Below are 20,915 nucleotides of genomic sequence, written 5' to 3'. Positions count from 1 at the left end.
TTTTTGTTTTTTTTTTGGTGAGACGAAGTCTCACTCTGTTGCCCAGGCTGTAGTGCAATGGCACAATCTCGGCTTACTGCAACCTCTGCCTCCCAGGTTCAAGCGATTCTCCTGTCTCAGACTGCCGAGTAGCTGGGATTAAAAGTATGCACCACCACGCCTGGCTAATTTTTTGTAGTTTTAGTAGAGACAGGGTTTCACCATGTTAGCCAGGCTAGTCTTGAACTCCTAACCTCAAGTGATCCACCTGCCTCGGCCGCCCAAAGTGCTGGGATAACAGGTGTGAGCCGTTGTGCCCAGCCAGTTATTTATTTTTTTTGGTTTTATTTTTTGCTCTATGCTGTTATAAATGCTGTGTGTACATATTCTTGAGGTTGAATTGCTGGATCAAAATATAGACATATTTTTAAAAATACTAATGCCTTACCAAATGTCTGTTGTAAAATTGGGTCAATTTATACCTCCACAATAGTGAATGAGAAGGAATCCATTTCTTCGTGTCCTCACAAATACTGATTGGGTGTTTTTAGTTGACTTTGCCAACCTCATAGAACATGAAGAGTATCTTGTTTTTTATTTTATTAATTTTTATAAATAGAGACAGGGTCTCGCTATGTTGCCCAGACTGGTCTTGAACTCCTGGGCCAAACGATCCTCCTACCTTGGCCTCCCAAAGTGCAGGGATTACCGGCATGAGCCACCATGCCCAGCCAAAGACTGTCTTGTTTTAAAAATTCATTTTATTTCAGTCATTTTATAAAATTAAAGAAAGCCAGGTTATTTCTCTTTGTCAGCTGAACATTTTGTCCCCACATGTGTTAAAAAGTAATTAAATTTGAAATTCTGTGAGATTGTACCTCTAAAATACCCCTGTGTTCCAGTATTCATCTTAAGTATTTATGCAGCTGTAATACTTTTACATAGATGTCATATTTAAATGATTTACATAGTAGATGTCATATATTTACATTTACATAGTAGATGTCATATTTAAATATTGCAACAGCATTGAGCTAACGAAAGGCAGGGATTAAGTATAAATGTTTTATTGAAAAAAATTGAAGAGTTTTTATTCAGGGTTTTTCTCTGAAAATAGCTCAAGTGACTTTAAACAAAAGGAAATAGTTAAGTCAAAAAATTTTAAGTGTACTTTCAGTTCCATTCTGCCATGAAAATTTATAGTGTTGTGTATTCTTTTTGTATATTAATATACAGATCAGCTTTCTAGGCCATTGCTGCTACTATTTAAGTAGGTAATATTACCTCTGCGATTGTGTCATAAGAGGCCTGCAATATGTAAGCTTCTGTGCATATCAGGTAGAAAGGCAAAGTAATTTCAGTCTTCAAGGAACTGAAATTTTGCAGTGGTAGAAAGTGTATTGAATGAAATTAACTGAGTAAAAGGTATGTTTTTCATATGGACTTTTTTTCCCATTTTGCCTTTATTGTTATACAGAGAGAAGTACACAGTTGGCTTATTAGATATGTCATACCTATTCTAAAGAAATGAATACAGTTTTCACATGTTGATAAATTAGAATTTAACAAATTGATGATCAGAATACCAGAACTGTTCTTTGGTATGATATAGTTTCTTCAACAGCTATAATAATAAATTTGACATGTAAAATTCTGACTATTGCATACATTTTAAAACAGTAATTTTGCATGCTTTATTGGGATTACAGAGGTATTTTTATTGCTGAGTTGGAAGTTTGACCTGAAATTATTTTCTTTCATATATGCCTGTAGTGGGCAAAGCTGGGCATATTCATTACATAGCCTTTAAAGTTTGGCTAAAAAGCAGATAGTTGGGGACTTCTAGCTTTTACTTAGAATGGAGAAAGCTAGAGAGCATCGTTCCTACCCTTACAGCAACAACAAACCCCAGAAATTTGGATGTTGATATATTCTTGAATTCATCAGTGAGCTGAGGTTGCAGGTTAACCACCCAACCCAAACTGTAAGGAGAGACAGGCACCCCCATGGAAAGGTAAGACATGAGCACTTGTTTACCTGAGACAGACAAAGTGAACAGCCTGTAGGAGAATTCGGTTAAAATTTAATGAACTTAGTGTGGACCAGCAAGGAAACAGAGATCGCCTGGGGGGCTGCAGACACAGGGGAATTTGTATCCACTCACAGGCTCTTCTCCACAGATTTCATTGGATGCTTACCAAAAAGATTGAGGCTAGGGTGTGGGTACTGAGAAAGTCTCCGTTACTCTTCCCCCGGAGGAGGGGACAGCAGATCCTTTTGGAAAGGCATGAAGTTCTCAGTCCTCCTTCCCTTCTTTGCTCTTATGAGATAAGAGCCTTAAGCCACTGTGGAAAGAGAACAGAAAAAAAGTCTTTCGTCCTCGGCGAGGGACAGGAATATGTGCTAGCCCCAGAACTTTAGTGGAGGAGAAAGGGCAGGAGCACTGAGAAGGCCACACCCCAGCCACCAAGGAAAACAGTGTTTGCCCAAGACCAAGGCTTAATCCTAACATCAGAGAATCTTCCCACCCATACGAGGCTAACAGCTGTGGACTGACAGGTGACACTGGAGATCTGTGAGAGGCGCAGGAACATGGAGGCAGGCCAGCTCAGATACAGTGTAAAATGAAGACCAAAAAAGCTGAAGGTCAAACAGACTCTGAGGAAAATATCCTCTGGCAAACCAGCCACTACCCTACGCAGTTCGAAGCTGGTGGTACGTTGTGGGTAACCATGGCAGCAACAAATTCCAAACCACGTTCCTGTCCTGACAATAGATTGACTCAACCTCCACACACTAAAGATCTGGCAGAAGGAAAGGCGGGCCCATTTCCCAGGCATAAAAACTATTTACCTCAGTCTCAGCTGTCTTACAGAGGATATCCTGCTTTCAAAAAAGTTTTTGAGGCATAAAAAGAAGGAAGGAAGAACAACACACTATTGAGACAGGACATTTTTAAGACCAAATTCTTTGGAGCTATCAGACATGGAATCGAAAATAACTGTTTAGTATGTTAAGATCTTTAGTAGAAAAGGCAGGCAACTTGCGTGGTCAGGTAGGATATTTCAGCAGAGAGATAGACACTGTAAGAAAATAAAATAAATGCTAAAAATGAAAATGACAGTAACATAGGTGAAAAATGTCTTCAGCAAGCTCATTATTAAACTTGGCGTAGCCAAAGGAGTCTGTGAACTTGAATACAGCTGAAGTGTGAAAAAAATAGGGCAGATCACCCGTGAGCTCTGAGACAGTATCAAGTGGTCTGAATTTGTAGTTAAAAGTCTGAGAAGGAAAAGAAAGAAAACGGGGCAGAAGAAATACTTGAAGATGTGATGACCAAGAATTTTCTAAAATTAATGATGGATACCAAAGATCTGTGAAGCTGAGAGAACACAAACAAGATCCTCCCCCAAACCAGGCAAATGACAGAAAAACACCAAGGCATGTCATATTCAGACTGCAGAATATGAAAGATAGAAAATACTGAAGGCAGTCAGAGGAAAGAGACTAATTCCAGAAGAAAAAAAGAATGCAGGATTCTTATTAGAACCCATGCAGACCAAAGGATAATGCAGCACATCTTTAGAGGGCCAAAAGGGAGAAAATCCTTAGAACCCAGAGTTCCATACACAGCAAAAATCATCTCTCCTCTCCTCTCCTCTCCCCTCCCCTCCCCTCCCCTCCCCTCCCCTCCCCTCCCCTCCCCTCCCCTCCCCTCCCCTCTCCTCTCTTCTCTTTTTTTTTTTTTTTTTTTTTTTTTTTTTTTCGGACACAGTCTCACTCTGTGGCCCAGGCTGGAGTGCAGTGGTGCAGTCTTGGCTCTCTACAACCTCTGCCTCCAGGGCTCAATTGATCAATTTTTTGTGTTTTTAGTAGAGATTGGGTTTCACCATGTTGCCAAGTCTGGTTTTGAACTCTTGGGCTCAAGCGATCTGCCCTCCTCAGCCTCCCAAAGTGTTAGGATTACAGGTGTGAGCAACTGCATCTGGCAAAAATAATCTTTCAAAAATGAAGAAGAAATACTCTCTCAGAGAAAGAGAAATGGAGAGAATTCATTGCCATCAGACCTGCACTACTGGAAATATTAAAGGAAGCTGTTCAGGAAGAAGGGGTATGACATTAGACATTTGGATCTATACAAATAAATTTCTTGGAGATAGAGTTTTTATTATTTAAAAATGTTTTTCTAATTTCTCTGAAAGATGACCATAAATCAAAAATATTAACAATATATTTTGTGTTTAGGGCATGTTATGTGAAATAAAATTTATGACACATTAGCTCAAAGGTCAGAAGTGATCAATAATTGGGAGTATATTGTTCTAATGTCTTTACACGACATATGAAATGCAGTGTCTTACGCTACGCTAGGCTCTGATTATGTATGTTGTAGACCTAGGTCAACCACTGAAAACATTTTTTGAGAAAAGTATAATAAGCCAACAGCAGAGATAAAATGGAATCATACATATATATCCAGCTAACCTAAATGAACACAGAGACAGAAGGAAAACACGAGGAGTAAATGGAACAAATAGAAACAGTGGTGGAGATGATAGCCTTTATTCCAACTACTTTCATCATTGTGTTAAATGTAAATGGTTTAAATACACTGATGGAGACAGATTTTCAGCTTGGGTGCAAAAGCAAGACTCTAGAATATACTTTTTTTTTGAGATGGAGTTTTGCTCTTGTTGCCCAGACTGGAATGCAATGTCGTTATCTCGGCTCACCGCAACCTCTGCCTACTGGGTTCAAGTGATTCTCCTGCCTCACCTCCCGAGTAGCTGGGATTACAGGCATACGCCACCATGCCCGGCTAATTTAGTATTTTTAGTAGAGACAGGGTTTCTCCATGTTGGTCAGGCTAGTCTCGAACTTCCGACCTCAGGTGATCTGCCCACCTCGGCCTCCCAAAGTGCTGGGGTTACAAGCATGAGCCACCATGCTTGGACACTTTTTTTTTTAGTTTAGATCAATTCCTGCAGCTGTCTGGTATATACTATCTATAAGAAACCCACTTTAGGCTGGGCGTGGTGGCTCATGCCTGTAATCCCAGCACTTTGGGAGACCGAGGCAGGCGAATCACCAGGTCAGGAGTTCGAGACGAGCCTGACCAACATGGTGAAACCTCATCTGTACTAAAAATACCAAAATTTGCCGGGTGTGGTGGCCCGTGCCTGTAATCCCAGCTACTCAGGAGGCTGAGGCAGTAGAATCACTTGAACTGGGGAGGCGGAGTTTGCAGTGAGCTGAGATCGCGCCATTGCCCTCCAGCCTGGGCAACAGAGGGAGACTCTGTCAAAAAAAAAAAAAAAAAAAGAAAAGAGAAGAAACTCACTTTAAATATAGATAGTTTAGGGGCGGGGCATGGTGGCTCATGCCTGCAATCCCAGCATTTTGGGAGGCCGAGGTGGGCAGATCACCTGAGGTCAGGAATTTGAGACCAGCCTAGCCAACATGGTGAAACCCTCATCTCTACTACAAATACAAAAATTAGCTGAGTGTGGTGGCATGTGCCTGTAATCCCAGCTACTTGGGGGACTGAGGCAGGAGAATCTCTTGATCCCAAGAGGCGGAGGCTGCAGTGAGCTAAGATTGCGCCTCTGCACTCCAGCCTGGGTGGCAGAGCAAGACTCCATCTCAAAAGAAAAGTAAATAAATAAATAAATAAATAAATATAGATAGGTTAAAAGTAAAAGCATGTAAAATGATATACTTTGCAAACACTGTCGGGAAAGCTAGGGTGGCTATATTAATATCAGACAGAGTAGACTTCAGAGCCAGGAAAATTACCAAGGATAAAGAAGGACATGGGCCAGGCATGGTGGCTCACACCTGTAATCCCAGCACTTTGGGAAACTGAGGCAGGAGGATCACTTGAGGCCAGCCTAGGCAACATGACGAAACCTCGTCTCTACAAAAAATACAAAACAGCCTGGTGTGGTGGTGTGCACCTGTAGTCTCTGCTACTCAGGAAGCTGAGCTGGGAGGATCACCTGAACCGAGGAGTTGGAGGTTGCAGTGAGCCATGATTGTGCCACTGCACCAGTTTGGGTGTTGGAGCCACACCCTGTCTCAAAAAAAAAAAAAGATAAAAAGAAAAAGGACATTCCATAATGGTAAAGGTATCAATTCTCCAAGAGTACGTAATAGTCCTAAATACCTATGTATCTAACAACAGGCCTTCTAAATACATGAATTAAAAATTGATAAAACTAAAAGGAGAAATAGATACATCCACAGTTAGACTCTACAGCATTCCTGTCTCAGTAGTTGATTGAACAAGTAGTTGGAAAATTAGGACATAGAAGTACGGAGGAGCACCATCAACTAATTTGACCTAATTGGGATTTCTAGAGCAGTGTGTCCCACAGCAGCAGAATACCGTACATGTATTTTCCTTTTGTTCTTTTTTGAGACAGCGTTTCGCTTTCGTTGCCCAGGCTGAAGTGCAATGGCGTGATCTCAGCTTGTTGCAACCACCACCTCCCAGGTTCAAGTGATTCTCCTGCCTCAGCCTCCTGAGTAGCTGGGATTACAGGCATGCACCACCACATCTGGCTAATTTTTGTATTTTTAGTAGAGATGGGGTTTTACCATGTTGGTCAGGCTGGTCTTGAACTCCTGGCCTCAAGTTATCCACCTGCCTCAGCCTCCCAAAGTACTGGGATTACGTGCATGAGCCACTGTTCCTGGCCCTGTGCTTATATTTTCAAGTGCACCTGGAATGTTCACCAAGATAGCTGGTATTCTAGCCCACAAAACAAACTTTAATTGTATTTGAAAGAATTGAAAGTACCATTGGCCCTCCATGTCTTTTGGTTCTACATCTGCGGATTCAACCAACTATAGACTGAACATATGTGGTAAAAAATTGTGTCTGTACTAAACACATACAGACGTTTTCCTTGTCATTATTCCCTAAACAATACAGTATAACTATTTACATGGTGTTTAAATTGTATCAGGCATTATAAGTAATCTAGAGATGATTTAAAGTACATGGGAGGATAGGCATAGGTTATATGTAGATACTGTACCATTTGATATCAGAGACTTGAGCATCTGTAGATTTTGGTATCTGTTAGGAGTCCTGGAACCAATCCCCCATGGATACCAAAGGCTAACTATACATGAATGATTTGTGTGGGCCATAATGGAATTAGGCTAGAAATCAATAACAGAGCTAGCTATATTTGGAAACTGTCCATTTGGAAATTAAATAATTTCATTTATGTATTTTTTGAGACAAGAGTCTCACTGTATAGCCTGGAGTGCAGTGGCATGATCACAGCTCACTGCAGCCTTGTCCTCCCTGGGCACAGGCGATCCTCCTACCTCAGCCTCCCAAGTAGCTGGGACTACAGGTGTGTGTCACCATGCCTGGCTAATGTTTGTATTTTTTTGTAGAGATGGAGTGTTGCAATGTTGCCCAATCTCGTCTCGAACTCCTAGGCTCAAGTGATCTGCCTACCTCGGCTTCCCAGAGCGCTAGGATTACAGATGTGAGCCACCACACCCAGCCTGAAATTAAATACCTTTAAGTAACATATGGTTCAAGGAGGAAATCACAGGGAAGTAAAAATGTTGTTGCATTAAATGAAAGTGAAAGCACAGTGTATCAAAATTCATGGGATGCAGCTATAGCAGTGCTTATAGGGAAATAAAGAGCATTAAGTGATTTTAGTTAAAAAAAAAAGTGTATGGCCATACACAGTTCATGTATCAGTTGATGGATATTTGGGTTTTTCCACTTTTCGGCTGTTACGAATAATACTGCTATGAACATACCTATACAAGATTTTGTGTGGACATGTGTTTTCATTTCTGTTAGGTATATACCTAGGAGTGGAATTGCTACATCATGTGGTAATTCTATGATTAACTTTTTGAGAGATTGTCATACTATTTTGCAAAGCAGCTACATTAATTTACATTCTCACCAGCAATGTAGGAAGGTTCTGCTTTCCCCACACCTTTGCCAACACTGATTTTAGCCATCCTAGTGGATGTGAAATGTTACTGTGATTTTGATTTGCATTTCCCTAATGACTAATGATGTCAAACATCTTTTTGTGTGCTGATTGGCCATTTATATATTTTATTTTTATTTATTTATTTATTTATTTATTTATTTATTTATTTATTTTGCTGTAGAAACAGGGTCTCACTCTGTTTCCTGGGCTTGAGTGCAGTGATGCGATCATAACTCATTGCAGCCTCAAACTCTTAGGCTCATGCGGTCCTCCCTTCTCAGCCTCCTGAGTAGTTAGGGCAACAGGTGTGTGCCACGGTACCTGACTATAATTTTTAAATTTTTTGTAGAGACAGGGTCTTACTATGTTGCCCAGGCTGACCTTGAACTCCTGGCCTTAAGTAATCCTGCCGTGGCCTCTCAAAGTGCTGGAATTATAGGTGTGAACCACCACACCTGGTCCATCTGTATATTTCCTTTGGCAAAATGTTTGTTGAAATCCTTTGTCCATTTAAAAAATTGTTTTGTGCTTTTATTACAGAGCTGTAAGAATTCTTTATTCTGGATACAAGGCCATTGTGAGATACATGCTTTACAGATATTTTCTTCCATTCTGTGGGTTGTCTTTTCACTTTCTTGATGGTGTCTTATGAGGTATAAAAGTTTTTAATTTTGGGCCAGGCACAGTGGCTCACACCTGTAATCCAAGCACTTCGAGAGGCCAAGGCGGGCGGATCATGCGAGGTTAGGAGTTCGAGACCAGCCTGGCCAACATGGCAAAACCGTGTCTCTACTAAAAATACAAAAATTAGCTGGATGTGATGGTCCCCATCTGTAATCCCAGCTGCTCGGGAGGCTGAGGCAGGAGGATCACTTGAACCTGGGAGGGTGAGGTTGTGAGCTGAGATTGCGCCACTGCACTCCAGCCAGGGTGACAGTGCAACTCTGTCCCAAAAAGAAAAAAAAAGTTTTTAATTTTGATCAAATCCTTTATCTTTTTTCTTTTGCTGCTTGTGCTTTTGGTGTCATGTCTAAACCATTGCCTAATCCAAGGTCATGAAGGTTTACTTCTGTTTTTTCCTCTAGGAGTTTTGTTTATGATGTGAGACATGGGTCCAGTGTCCTCCTTTAGAAAGCTAAATAGTAGGTATAGATCTCTACATTGTACTATATACTACTGTATGAGCCAGCCATCCCACTCTTGGGTGTTAACCCAAATTCATGTAAAATTCATGAGTATTTATACTGGCTTTCTTCATAACCACCAACAATTGGAAACAACTCACGTCTTTAACTGTCCCTTAATTTCCCCTTAACTGTGGCACATACTTACAATGGAATACAACTCAGCAATGAAAAGGAACAAAAGACTGACATTCCAACAACGTGGATGAATCTCAGAGGCATCATGCCTAGTGAGGGAAGCCAGATTCCAAAGGGACATGCTGTGTGATTTTATTTATACGTTTATGACATTCCTGGGAAACAGAACCATAGAAACAGATCAAGGGCTGCCCGTGGAGAGAGAGAGTGACTGCAGAGGAGAATAGGGTGGTTTGCGGTTGCTGAACTGTCTGTATCATTATTGTGGTGTTAGCATGACCATATGCTTGTCAAAACTTCCGGAATTGTACACTAAAATGTGCAGGATTTTAATTTTCATAAATTATACATCAGTAAAATAAAAGGACAGTTTAAAGTAGTTGTTCAAAAGAATATGGTGTTTCTCCCATTGTAAAGCTGTTTTCAAGGTAAAGAGTTACCCCATGGCTTCTCTCCTTCTTGTTTTGGTGTCTGGTGTTTATCCCAAGTAAAAAGTGCAATTGCTCAGTGTAGATTTTAGCAGGATCACCAAGAACAGCAAGTGCTGCCAAGTTCTTCTCATCTTCTCTAGCCACAGTTAGCTCTCGGCATGATTCTGTCCAGCCTCTGCTGCACGTATTTGGGCAGACGATGCCTGTTCTTTACATATGTCCAGATAGCAGGTCATACTGTGGTAGTGACAGAATTCTCAAGAAATACTTGTTGAAATGTTGAGGATGAAGTGGCACTTGTCTTATGTAATCCTGCCTGCTTAAGTTATACTTAAAATTTATTTTTTATTTTTAAGACAGGATCTTGCTCCGTTGCTCAGGCTGGAGTGCAGTGGCACAGTCATAGCTCACTGCAGCCTTGAACTCCCCTGGACTCAAGCCATCCTCCCATCTCAGTCTCTTGATTAGCTGGGACTACAGGCATATGCCTCCGTGTCTGGCCAATTTATTATTTAATTTTTTTTTTTGTAGAGATGGAGGTCTCGCTTTTGCCCAGACTGGTCTTGAACTCCTGGCTTCAAGTGATCCTCCCACCTTGGCCTCCCAAAGTACTGGGATTACAGGTGTGAGTCATTGCACCGGGCCAATACTTTTTTGTTTTTTTGAGCTGGAGTCTTGCTCTGTCACCCAGGCTGGAGTGCAGTGGTGCAATCTGGGCTCACTGCAACCTCTGCCTCCTGGATTCAAGCAATTCTCCTGCCTCAGCCTCGTAAGTAGCTGTGATTACAGGTGCGCACCACCACACCTGGCTAAATTTTTGCATTGTTAGTGGAGACGAGGTTTCATCATATTGGTCAGGCTGGTCTCAAACTCCTGACCTCGTGATCTGCCTGCCTCAGCCTCCAAAAGTTCCGGGATTACAGGCATGAGCCACTGTGCCTGGCCAGGCCAGTACTTTTTTAAAAAGAAAAATTTCAAGCAGTGTGTATTAGTTTCCTGTTGTTGCTATAAGATGTTACCACAAACTTTGCAGCTTAAAACAACACAAATGTAGTATCTTACTGTTCTGGAGTTCAGAAGTCTTAAATGGGTAAAGAGGGCTGCACCTGCTGGATACTCGTGGGGAAATTCATTTCCTTGCCTTTTCAGCTTCCAGAGGCTGCCCAGATTTCTTGGCTCATGTCCCAGCATCACTCTGATCTCTGCTTCTGCCTTGACTCAGGCTCTCCTGCCTGCCTCTTTCCTTTATAAGGAGCCTTGTGATTACATTGGGTCTGCTCAAATAATCCAGAATAACCTGCCTCTCAAGATTCTTTTTTTCTTTGGACCAACACCTTCTCATTCCCCTTCTCCTAGCCTCTAGTAGCCATCATTCTACTCTCTGCTTCTGTTGAGTTCTGATTGTTTTAGATTCCATGTAGAGGTGAAAACATGCGGTTTTTGTCATTTGGTGCCTGGCTTATTTCATTTAACAATGTTCTCCAGGTTTATTCATGTTGTTGCAAATGACAGAATTTCTTTCTTTTTTAAGGCTAATAGTATTCCATTGTGTGTGTATATATTATATTTTTGTTATCCGTTCATCTGTTGATAGACACTTAGATTGAGTCTTTATCTTGACTGTTGTAAATAATGGTGCAGTGAACATGGGAGTGCATGCATCTCCTCAACGTACTAAGTTCAAGTCCTTAGAATAAATACCCAGAAGTGGGATTGCTGGATCAAATGAGAATCCAGTTTTTAGTTTTTTGGGGGGACTCCATACAGTTTTCCATAATGGCTACACCAATTTACATCTCCACCAACAGTGTACAGGTGTCCCCTTTGCCACATCCTCATCAGTGCATTTTATCTTTCATCTTTTTGATGATAACCATTCTCACAGGTGCGAAGTGATGGCTCATTGTACTTCTCTTTCTCCGTTTTCCTTTAAGTCTCTGCCCCAATTGGAAATCATTGTGGTTTTGATTTGCATTTTCCTAATGATTAGTGATGAGGAGCCATATATCTGTTGGTCATTTGTATTTTTTTTTTTTTTTTTTTTTTTTGAGATGGAGTCTTGCTCTGTTGCCCAGGCTGGAGTGCAGTGGCGCAATCTCGGCTGACTGCAACCTCCATATCTTGGGTTCAAGTGATTCTCCTGCCTCAGCCTCCCGAGTAGCTGGAATTACAGGTGCCTGCCACCATGCCCGGCTGAGTTTGTATTTTTAGTAGAGATGGGGTTTCACCATGTTGGCCAGACTGCTCTAGAACCCCTGACCTCGGATGATCCTAACACCTTGGCCTCCCAAAGTGCTGGGATTATAGGCATGAGTCACCGTGCCTGGCCTCATTTGTGTATCTTCTTTTGAGAAATGTCTGAATATTTCTGACATTTCAGAATTTCTGAATATTTCTGAACTTTCAGACAATATTCAGGTCTTTTTTTTTTTTTGAGACGGAGTCTCACGCTGTTGCCCAGGCTGGAGTGCAGTGGCGCGATCTCGGCTCACTGCAAGCTCCGCCTCCCGGGTTCCCGCCATTCTCCTGCCTCAGCCTCCTGAGTAGCTGGGACTACAGGCGCCCGCCACCGCGCCCGGCTAATTTTTTGTATTTTTAGTAGAGACGGGGTTTCACTGTGGTCTCGATCTCCTGACCTTGTGATCCGCCCGCCTCGGCCTCCCAAAGTGCTGGGATTACAGGCTTGAGCCACCGCGCCCGGCCCAATATTCAGGTCTTTTGCCAATTGTTTAAATCAGGTTTTTTTTTTTTTGTTTTTTTTTGTTTTTTTTTTTTGCTATTATTTTGAGTTCCATATATATGGGAAAAAATATATATATATACACATATATCTTTCTTTTTTGGAGGCAGCATCTCATTTTGTCACCCAGATTGTAATTCAGTGGCACAATCGCGGATAGCTGCAGCCTCCACCTCCCAGGCTCAAGTGATCCTCTCAGCCTTCTGAGTAGCTGGGACTACAGATGTGCACCGCCAAGCTTGGCTAATCTTAAAACATTTTTTTGTACAGACGAGGTCTCACTATATTGCCCAGGCTGGTATCGAACTCCTAGACTCAAGCAATCTTCCTGTCTCAGCCTCCCAAAGTGCTGGGATTATAGGCATTAGCTGTGGCACCTGCCCTGTATTTTGTATATTAACCCCATATTAGATGTGTTGCTTGCAAATATATTCTTCCAACCGTAGGTTGTCTCTTCACTCTGTTTACTTTGCCATGCTGAAGCTTTTTGATTTGTTGTAATCCCAGTTGTTTATGTTTGCTTTTGTTGCCTGAACTTTTGGGGTCAAATCCAAAAAATGATTGCCCTAACCAGTGTTGTATTGTATTCCCTCTGTTTTCTTGTAGTATTTTCACAGGTTCAGATCTTATGTTTAAGTCTTTAATCCATTTTGAGTTGATTTTTCTATATGGTGTGAGACAGTGGTCTCATTTCATTCTCCTGACACCCTTTATTGAAGAGACTGTCCTTTTCCCCTTGTATGTTCTTGGCACCTTTGTCAAAGATCAACTGATTGTAAATGCATGGGTTCATTTCTGGGCTTTTGTTTATGCCAGTCCCATGCTCTTTTGATTACTGTAGCATTATAATATGGTTTGAAGTAGTGTGGTACCTCTAATTTTATTTGTTTTGCTCAAGATTGCCTTGGCTAATCAGTTGTTTTGTGTGTGTTTCCATTAGACGTTTAGAATTATTTTTTCTATTTATGTGAAAAATGACATTGGAATTTTTAAAGGGATTGAATTGAATCTGTGGATCGCTTTGGATAGTATGGACATTTTAACAGTATTATTAATTCATCCAATTCAGAATCCAAATCTTGAGATCTCCTCATCTCAAGATTCTTAGTCACCAAAGTCTTTTTTACCATATATGGTAATGTATTCACGAGTACTGGGGATTAAGATGTGGACATCTTGGGTGGGGGTGCATTTCTCTTTGTAGCACACAAGAGAAATTATTTTGATAGTTTTTCAAATGTAAGATCACTAGAAGGTGAGGTAAATCGAGAAATGTCCTATTTTCTGGAACTGCAAAGTGGATATATAATGACACTTTTGAGGATAAAAAGTCATGTTAATAACATGTGTTGTTAAAGGAAAAGGGAGGAAGGCATGGAGTGTTGCTGGTTGAGATTCTGCATTTGGTTTTGTTGTTGTTTTAGAGACAGGGTCTCTCTTTGTCTCCCAGGCTGGAGTGCAGTGGCACAATTGTAGCTCACAATGTGGAACTTCTGGGTTCAAGCTCTCTTCCCACCTCATTCTCCTGAGTAGCTGGGACTACAGGCGAGCACCACCATGCCCGGCTCATTTTTTTAATTTTTGAGATGAGGTCTCGATATATTGCCCAGGCTGGCCTTAAGCTTCTGGGCTCAAGCAATTTTCCCACCTCCATCTCCCTAAGCTCTGGAATTACACGCATGAGCCACGGGGCCTGGCCTACCTTGTTTTTTAAATGGCAAAAATGTAGCTTAATGCTAACACTAGAACACCACAGCCTAATGTGGGGCTGAGAAAAAGTGGCAAGTGTGTGAATTATTAGTAAATATGATCCTCCTTATTTTTAGGTTATTTATGTGAAATTTTACACTAGCAATACACAAATATTTCTGCATATTGTTAATAAAACCTTTGTCAAGTCTGTAGAGCAAAAAATTGAAAATTCTCTAAGTAAACTATATTCTTTTCTCTGGGGATACCTATTGGTGTGTATTTTCCACATCTTCACGATGTATTTAATATGTATGTGTTTTTGCTTTTTAAGAAATTTGTAGAATTTTTGTTTCTTCTACTTTACATAAATGAGATCACTTTGTTTTAAGAAATTTGTAGAATTTTTGTTTCTTCTACTTTACATAAATGAGATCACTTTGTGTCTAGTAGCCAATCCTCTTTTTAAATGTTTTATATTGCCTTTATTAAAGACACCAGCACCCAGAAAATGAGGATGGGTGTTAGATGTTGATAATAACAGTAATAGGTGTAGATAATGTTGTTTCATTTGCAGGCATTATTCTCAGTGCTTTAACTCCTCTAATCCTCACTATTCTATGAGGCAGGTATTATTATTGTTACTATCAATATTATTATTTTTGAGATGGAGTTTTGCTCTTGTTGCCCAGGCTGGAGTGCAGTGGTGCGATCTCAGCTCACTGCAACCTCTGCCTCCCGGACTCAAGCGATTCTCCTTCCTCAGCCTCCCGAGTAGCTGGGACTATAGGCATGTGCCACCACACCTGGCTGATTTTGTATTTTTAGTAGAGATGGGGTTTCTCCGTGTTGGTCAGGCTGGTCTCGAACTCCCGACCTCAGGTGATCCACCTGTCTTGGCCTCCCAAAGTGCTGGGATTACAGGCGTGAGCCACAGTGCTCAGTGAGGCAGGTATTACTATTATCTTCACTTTATAGATGAAGAAATGGAGGCAGAAAAATTAAGTTACTTGTGCCACTTTGTGCAGGAAATGGGGTAACTGAGGTCACCGCCAGGCCGTCTGGCTCTGAGGCCTGGACCACACTGTTGTGCCACTTTTGCATTTACAGGAAAGGGCTAAGCACAGGCAGAATGTGAGTGCGTTATTTGGGAATTTTAAGCAAAGCCTCATTGGTAAGTTGGCTCATTTTCTTCCCTTCTGTGGCAGTTACACAATTTTTTATTCTTAACTCGTGGGACAAGGAAGGGTCTTTTGAAATGAAAGGATCAAATCTGAACTTTTAAATTCTAGTCTGTTTTCTCCTCTTTTCTGCTAAGAGAGTAGATTTCTAAATCAGTTCTGATTTTATTTACCCTTACAGTTTAGAGGGTACCTGACTTTCATGATACTTGGCTGTCTTCTGCCGTAATGAAGTGTCTGCCTTTAAATTTGATGTCCCTTGATCATTTTGTTTTCAAAAAAGAGATTGCTATTTTTTTAAAACCCAAAATACGTAGATCTTGGTTTTTAAATACCATTCTATAATAAAATGAGTCAGGAATCCTTGAAGAAATGATTGATTCCAAATGAGGGGAAATACAAGATGAGCCTGGAACATCTTTTAGTACCAGAAAGTGAGAGAAAGAAGAAAAACTGGAAAAAAAAAAAAAAAAAGGAAACAAGTCAGGGACATAGGAACCAACATGAAGGAAATCTTAAGTGATTAGAGCTGGGATGTTTGAACCACAAAATAAATACTGATTGTCATGGATTATCATCTGTGTAATAAATATGTAGATATAAATCTATACAGTAATATCCACGAGTCTCTGCTAAATTAAATAATTGAAAAACAAGCTGGAGGTTGGGCACAGTGGCTCAGGCTTATAATCCCAGCACTTTGGGAGACTAAGGCAGGTGGATCTCTTGAGTCTAGATGTTTGAGACCAACCTGGGCAGCATGATGAAACCCTGTCTCTATTAAAAATACAAAAGTTAGCCAGGCGTGGTGGCACACGCCTGTAGTCCCAGCCACTTGGGAGGCTGAGGGACGAGGATTGCTTGAGCCCAGGAAGTTGAGGCTTCAGTGAGCCGAGATTGTGCCACTGCACTCCAGCCTAGGTGACAAAGTGAGACCCTGCCTCAACAAACAAACAGTGAACTGAAGAAAGAGCAGTTCTTTGGTTTTTTGTTTGTTTGTTTGTTTGTGAGATGGAGTCTCTTGTTACCCAGGCTGGAGTACAGTGGCACGATATCAGCCCACTGCAACCTCTGCCTTGCAGATTCCAGTGATTCTCCTGCCTCAGCCTCCTGAGTAGCTGGGATTACAGGCACTCACCACCACGTCCAGCTAATTTTTGTATTTTTAGTAGATATGCGGTTTCGCCGTGTTGGCCAGGCTGGTCTTGAACTCCTGACCTTGAATGATCCACCCTCCTTGGCCTTTCAAAGTGCACGATTACAGGCATGAGCCACCGTGCCCGACCTATTATAGTAGAATTCTACTTAGTACATATGGAAGGAATGTTGGAAATAATTTGCCAGTAGGTACTTAGAAGTAATCATTTTTGTAGGTAAGCACTACCAATGGATGCTATGATAAAATTAGTGATAATATGAGAAACAGGGTATTTGTATAGTCTGAAAATCTCTCTCCAATTAATTATTAACTACAGAGGAAAAACTGATAGCTTCATGACAGAGAAACGTGAGAGAGAACACCTTGCCTGATGGTCTGCATTTACCCGGGTCCATGTTGACACTATGTAGCTTGCTACTGTGCCCCAGAAGGGCACAAGCTTGTTACCGTGTTGTTCTCGCCAGAATTGCATAACCTCAATCTAGTAATGAGGAAATACTAGACAAACCCAAATGGAAGTTTCTATAAAACAGCTGACTAGTGGGAAACAAAGACTGGCCACACTTAGAGAATGGAGGAGACCAAAGAGATGTGACTACAGGATCCTGGGCCAGGAAAAGGGCATCGGTGGTCAGACTCTTGAAGTTTCAGCAAGGTCTGTTGATGAATTAATAGTAATATATCCATGTTAGTTTCAATAATTATACAATTATGTAAAGTGTTAACATTAGGGGAAGCTGGGTAAAGGGCATATCGGAACTCTGTGTACTCATTTTGTAACCCTTTTGTTAGTGTAAAATTATTTTTAAAAAGTTTAAAAATGTAAAAGGAAAAATATAGGCCAGACATGGTGACTCGCTGCCTGTAATCCCAGCACTTTGCGGGGGGCCAAGGCAGGTGGATTGCCTGAGTTCAGGAGTTTGAGCCCAGCCTGGGCAACATGGCAAAAAACATCTCTACACAAAAGCCCCCCAAAAACAACTTAGCTGGGCATGGTGATATGTACCTGGGTCCCAGCCCCTCAGAAGGCTGAGGTGGAAGGATCGCTTGAGCCCAGGAGGTGGAGGTTATAGTGAGCTGAGACTGCGCCACTGCTTTCCAGCCTGGGCAACAGAACTAGAGCCTATCTCAAAAATAAATAAATTTTAAAAAAAGAAAAACAGTCTGTCTCATCTAGGGTGTAGTAGACAATGATGGTATTTCATACATTCAGTAGTCAAATCATTGATGTCTGGGCTGTAGTAGACAGTGATGCTGTTTCATACATTCAGTAGTCAAATCACTGAGGACCTGTCGTGCTCGGTACAGTGCCAAATGTCATGGAACCAGATGGAAATAGAGCTCCCTGCTCTCAAGGAGCTTACAGAGGCTGAGACAATCATGCACACAGTTATCAGTTAGGTCATGTCCATAATATGTGCAGATGAACGTTCAGTGAGTGTGTAGAACCCCTAATGTAGAAAGAACCCCTAATGTGTCTATGGAAATTAAAAAATCTTATTTAGAGACATTTTGGATTTAAATAACTTTGTGCTCAGGTTGAATTATTTGTAGTAGATTTTGCCACTTTTGCCATTGGTCACCTGCAATGAAAAGCTTCAGGGTAGGTGGCAGAAAACAGATTTCCATAGTATCACCAGAGTCCTGCCTGTGTGGGCATCATTTGCTTCATGCAGCGTGTACTGAAATGAAATAGAAGGGAGGGAGGAAGGAAAGAGGGAAAGGAAAGAAATCTGGCCCAGCACAGTATCGGGTGCCTACTTCATTTATCGTTTGTGAACGGACCGTGGGAAGTTCATGACTCTGGAAGAAAAGGAGGGCAGTGCCGGGTGAGGGTCTGGGTTGGGAAGAAAGGAAGGGAAGGTGTGTCCCCTCAGTGTGTGGGGCAGTTGTGAGCGGGAGGCTCTGTGAAGCCTCGGGACTCAGAGAGCTTTTCCTTTTTTCATTCCTGAGTGCGTAAGTCTTAGGATTTTGTGTCTGAAAGTAGCTGCTGATAATTAAACCAGTGATCAGAACCTGTCTTCAGGAGCAGAATGTAAGATGTAAATAATGTTCATTTGGGATGCTTCCCAATTGTGGTCTCTCTTGGTTGCAGAAATGTGGCAGAGGGACCACAGGTTTCTGAAGACAAGATGCAGGCAGGACTTCTTCTCCTTGTGTTACAGAGCGGGGGTGAGACAGTGCTTCTATTTCAGCCACCCCCCCTTTCTCTTTCATGCCTCCTTTGTCACCAGTTCCCAGGTTATTTGATTCCAGTAGTCTTTTTTGCAGATAAATTGTTGAATAACCTCATTTCTGTGAAACTTAAGTTCCCATCTCCCTCCACGTTTCTTATTTTCTATTATCAGTGAGAGAGGAATGAGTGTATCATGCTTAGGGGAGCTGAGCGGGAACTAAGCTGTTAGCCCCAAATAGAGGAATTAAAGGAGGGTGTCGACGGCTTTCCTCCCCAGAAAAGCAGGGCGGCTCCATCGCAGTAGCCCTTATTTGCCGGCCTCTAGAAACAGCCCCACTGTCGGGGGCTGCGTGGGTGCAGTTCTGTCTCCAGGCCCTTCCCTGCACCGTGTCCCACACGTGGATGTTTTGCCCTGACTTGTTTCATGATGACATCTCAGATGTGCTCATTTGGATCCAGAGGAGATAACACTGAAGCCTGGATTTTGATCATCAAGATGCTGTAGTTTGTAAAAATGTGTTGTAAAATAACTGGTGTCTCTTTGGTACAGAATTTCAGAAACTGTGGAGGAGTGTCACTGTGGATTCCATGGACGAGGAGAAAATTGAAGAATATCTGAAGCGACAGGGTATTTCTTCCATGCAGGAATCTGGACCAAAGAGAGTGGTGCGTAATCTCTAGCAAAGCAGCTTAATCCCCCACCCTGGGAACTGTTGCCTGCTCCGCTTTCTGCCCTCTGAAGAGCCGGGAGTCGTTCCCTGCCATTGTTTTTCAGTGTGGGCAGCCCAGGTCATATCTAAGGTATTGCAGGGCTGCAGACCTGCCTTCGGTGCTGCTCCAGGCCTGTGAGTGCCTTTCCACACCCAGCTCTTCCCAAGCAGTCCTGCTCTTGAGGTCCAGCCATGTGGAACCTTCCAGGGCCTGCGTGTTCCCCACCCTCCGACTCTAAGCTGCTATAGGCCCTTCTCATTCTTAAAGGGAGGCTGCGCCTTGATCTGCACAACCTTTCAGACTTGAACGGGGGGCCCTCCCCTGCTCTGTGAGCCTCGCCGTCCTGGTGCCTGGTTCTGCCGTTGTGACTTTCAGGTCCCTTAGGAACCAGATATTTTGTCTGTATAGTTTCTAAATCCTGCGCTCAGGGGATGTTAGTCATTAAATGATGACTTTTACATTGTCTTGTACCAGCAAATAAAATCTGTAGTCCAAGAACAAAGCCCAGGGGGATGATTCGCCAGCACCCTTGTTAGCAGCGCTGTGCCCCTCCCCGCTTTCCTTGTCCACTCATTTGTTGATTTTTTTTCATCATGTGATGCTAATATTTGAAATATATAGAAAAGAATAAGAGAATATTACAAACCTTCATGTGCCCCTCCTTTCTCAGGATTTTGCCGTGTTTTCTTCAGATCTTTTTAAAATCGGTAATGGTGGATACGTTTTTAAACCTGATGACAGAGACAGCTGAAGGGCTTCACCGCCCCTTTTGTTTGACTTAGTGCCTAGAATCGTTTTGATAGGTTTTTGTGCCTGCTCCTTCATTTCCGATGGCGTCTGCATCTCAGGGGAACAGAGGCCCGGGGTCTGGTCAGGGCATGTGCTGTGCCCTGTGTGTGCTGCTGGGCGGCAGAGCAGGAGCAGGGTCCAGACCCGGCATCCTCAGCCGCTGGCATCTGGTCATGCTCAGAATATCCTGACCACACCACCCCTCGGAGCAGCTGTGGTTTCTAACTGTTTTTACCTTTTCCTTTAGGCCCCTATTCAGAGAAGGAAAAAGCCTGCTTCACAGAAAAAGCGACGCTTTAAGACTCATAACGAACACTTGGCTGGAGTGCTGAAGGATTACTCTGACATTACTTCCGGCAAATAGGGAACAGCTTTGCCCTGGAACAGAGTCACAGATACACAATCAAGAGCGTTCCTGCTGATGCTTGGGGTCTGAAGACTGTCTTCCCATCTGCTGCTTGCGGCTGCGGAGAGGAGCAGTTCAGTTTACAGAACAAGTGCAAATTACCAAACTCAAAGCTTATTTGAGTAGAATGGGCTCATGGGCAATGTGACGTTCCCTGTTAACCTGTTACTCCCTGGGAGAAAGGCGCTGTGTGTGGCATGCAGGTGTCTTTGCTGTATTTTTCTTCCCTTCTAAATGGTTCCTGGTTCCTTTCTTCCTCGTTTGTTACTTTAGAGCAAGTTTGCCCATAGTCTTGAATGCAGTATTTGTTTATTCCAAAATAACATATTTATAATAAAATCATTGTAGAAGGA

At 42.2% G+C, this 20,915-nt stretch overlaps 1 protein-coding gene across 4 annotated transcripts in view; it reads left to right on the top strand.

Annotated features, from left to right (window-relative positions):
• Window positions 1–20,915, top strand: part of GTF2E2 (general transcription factor IIE subunit 2) — an 84,231-nt gene extending 63,316 nt beyond the window's left edge. For 3 of the 4 annotated variants that reach the window (XM_005562991.4, XM_045398099.3, XM_065519036.2), the window contains exons 7-8: window positions 19,207–19,322; window positions 20,404–20,915. In XM_005562991.4, coding sequence (XP_005563048.1) covers window positions 19,207–19,322; window positions 20,404–20,520 — 233 coding nt within the window. In that variant the 3' untranslated portion in view covers window positions 20,521–20,915. Of the gene's footprint in view, window positions 1–18,575; window positions 18,653–19,206; window positions 19,323–20,403 lie in introns of all 4 variants that reach the window. The other variant, XM_045398100.2, reaches the window with a different exon arrangement.

Source organism: Macaca fascicularis, chromosome 8 (assembly GCF_037993035.2).
Source record: "Macaca fascicularis isolate 582-1 chromosome 8, T2T-MFA8v1.1".
NCBI classification, from domain to species: Eukaryota; Metazoa; Chordata; class Mammalia; order Primates; family Cercopithecidae; genus Macaca; species Macaca fascicularis.
This window is presented reverse-complemented; position numbering and strand designations above follow the sequence as displayed.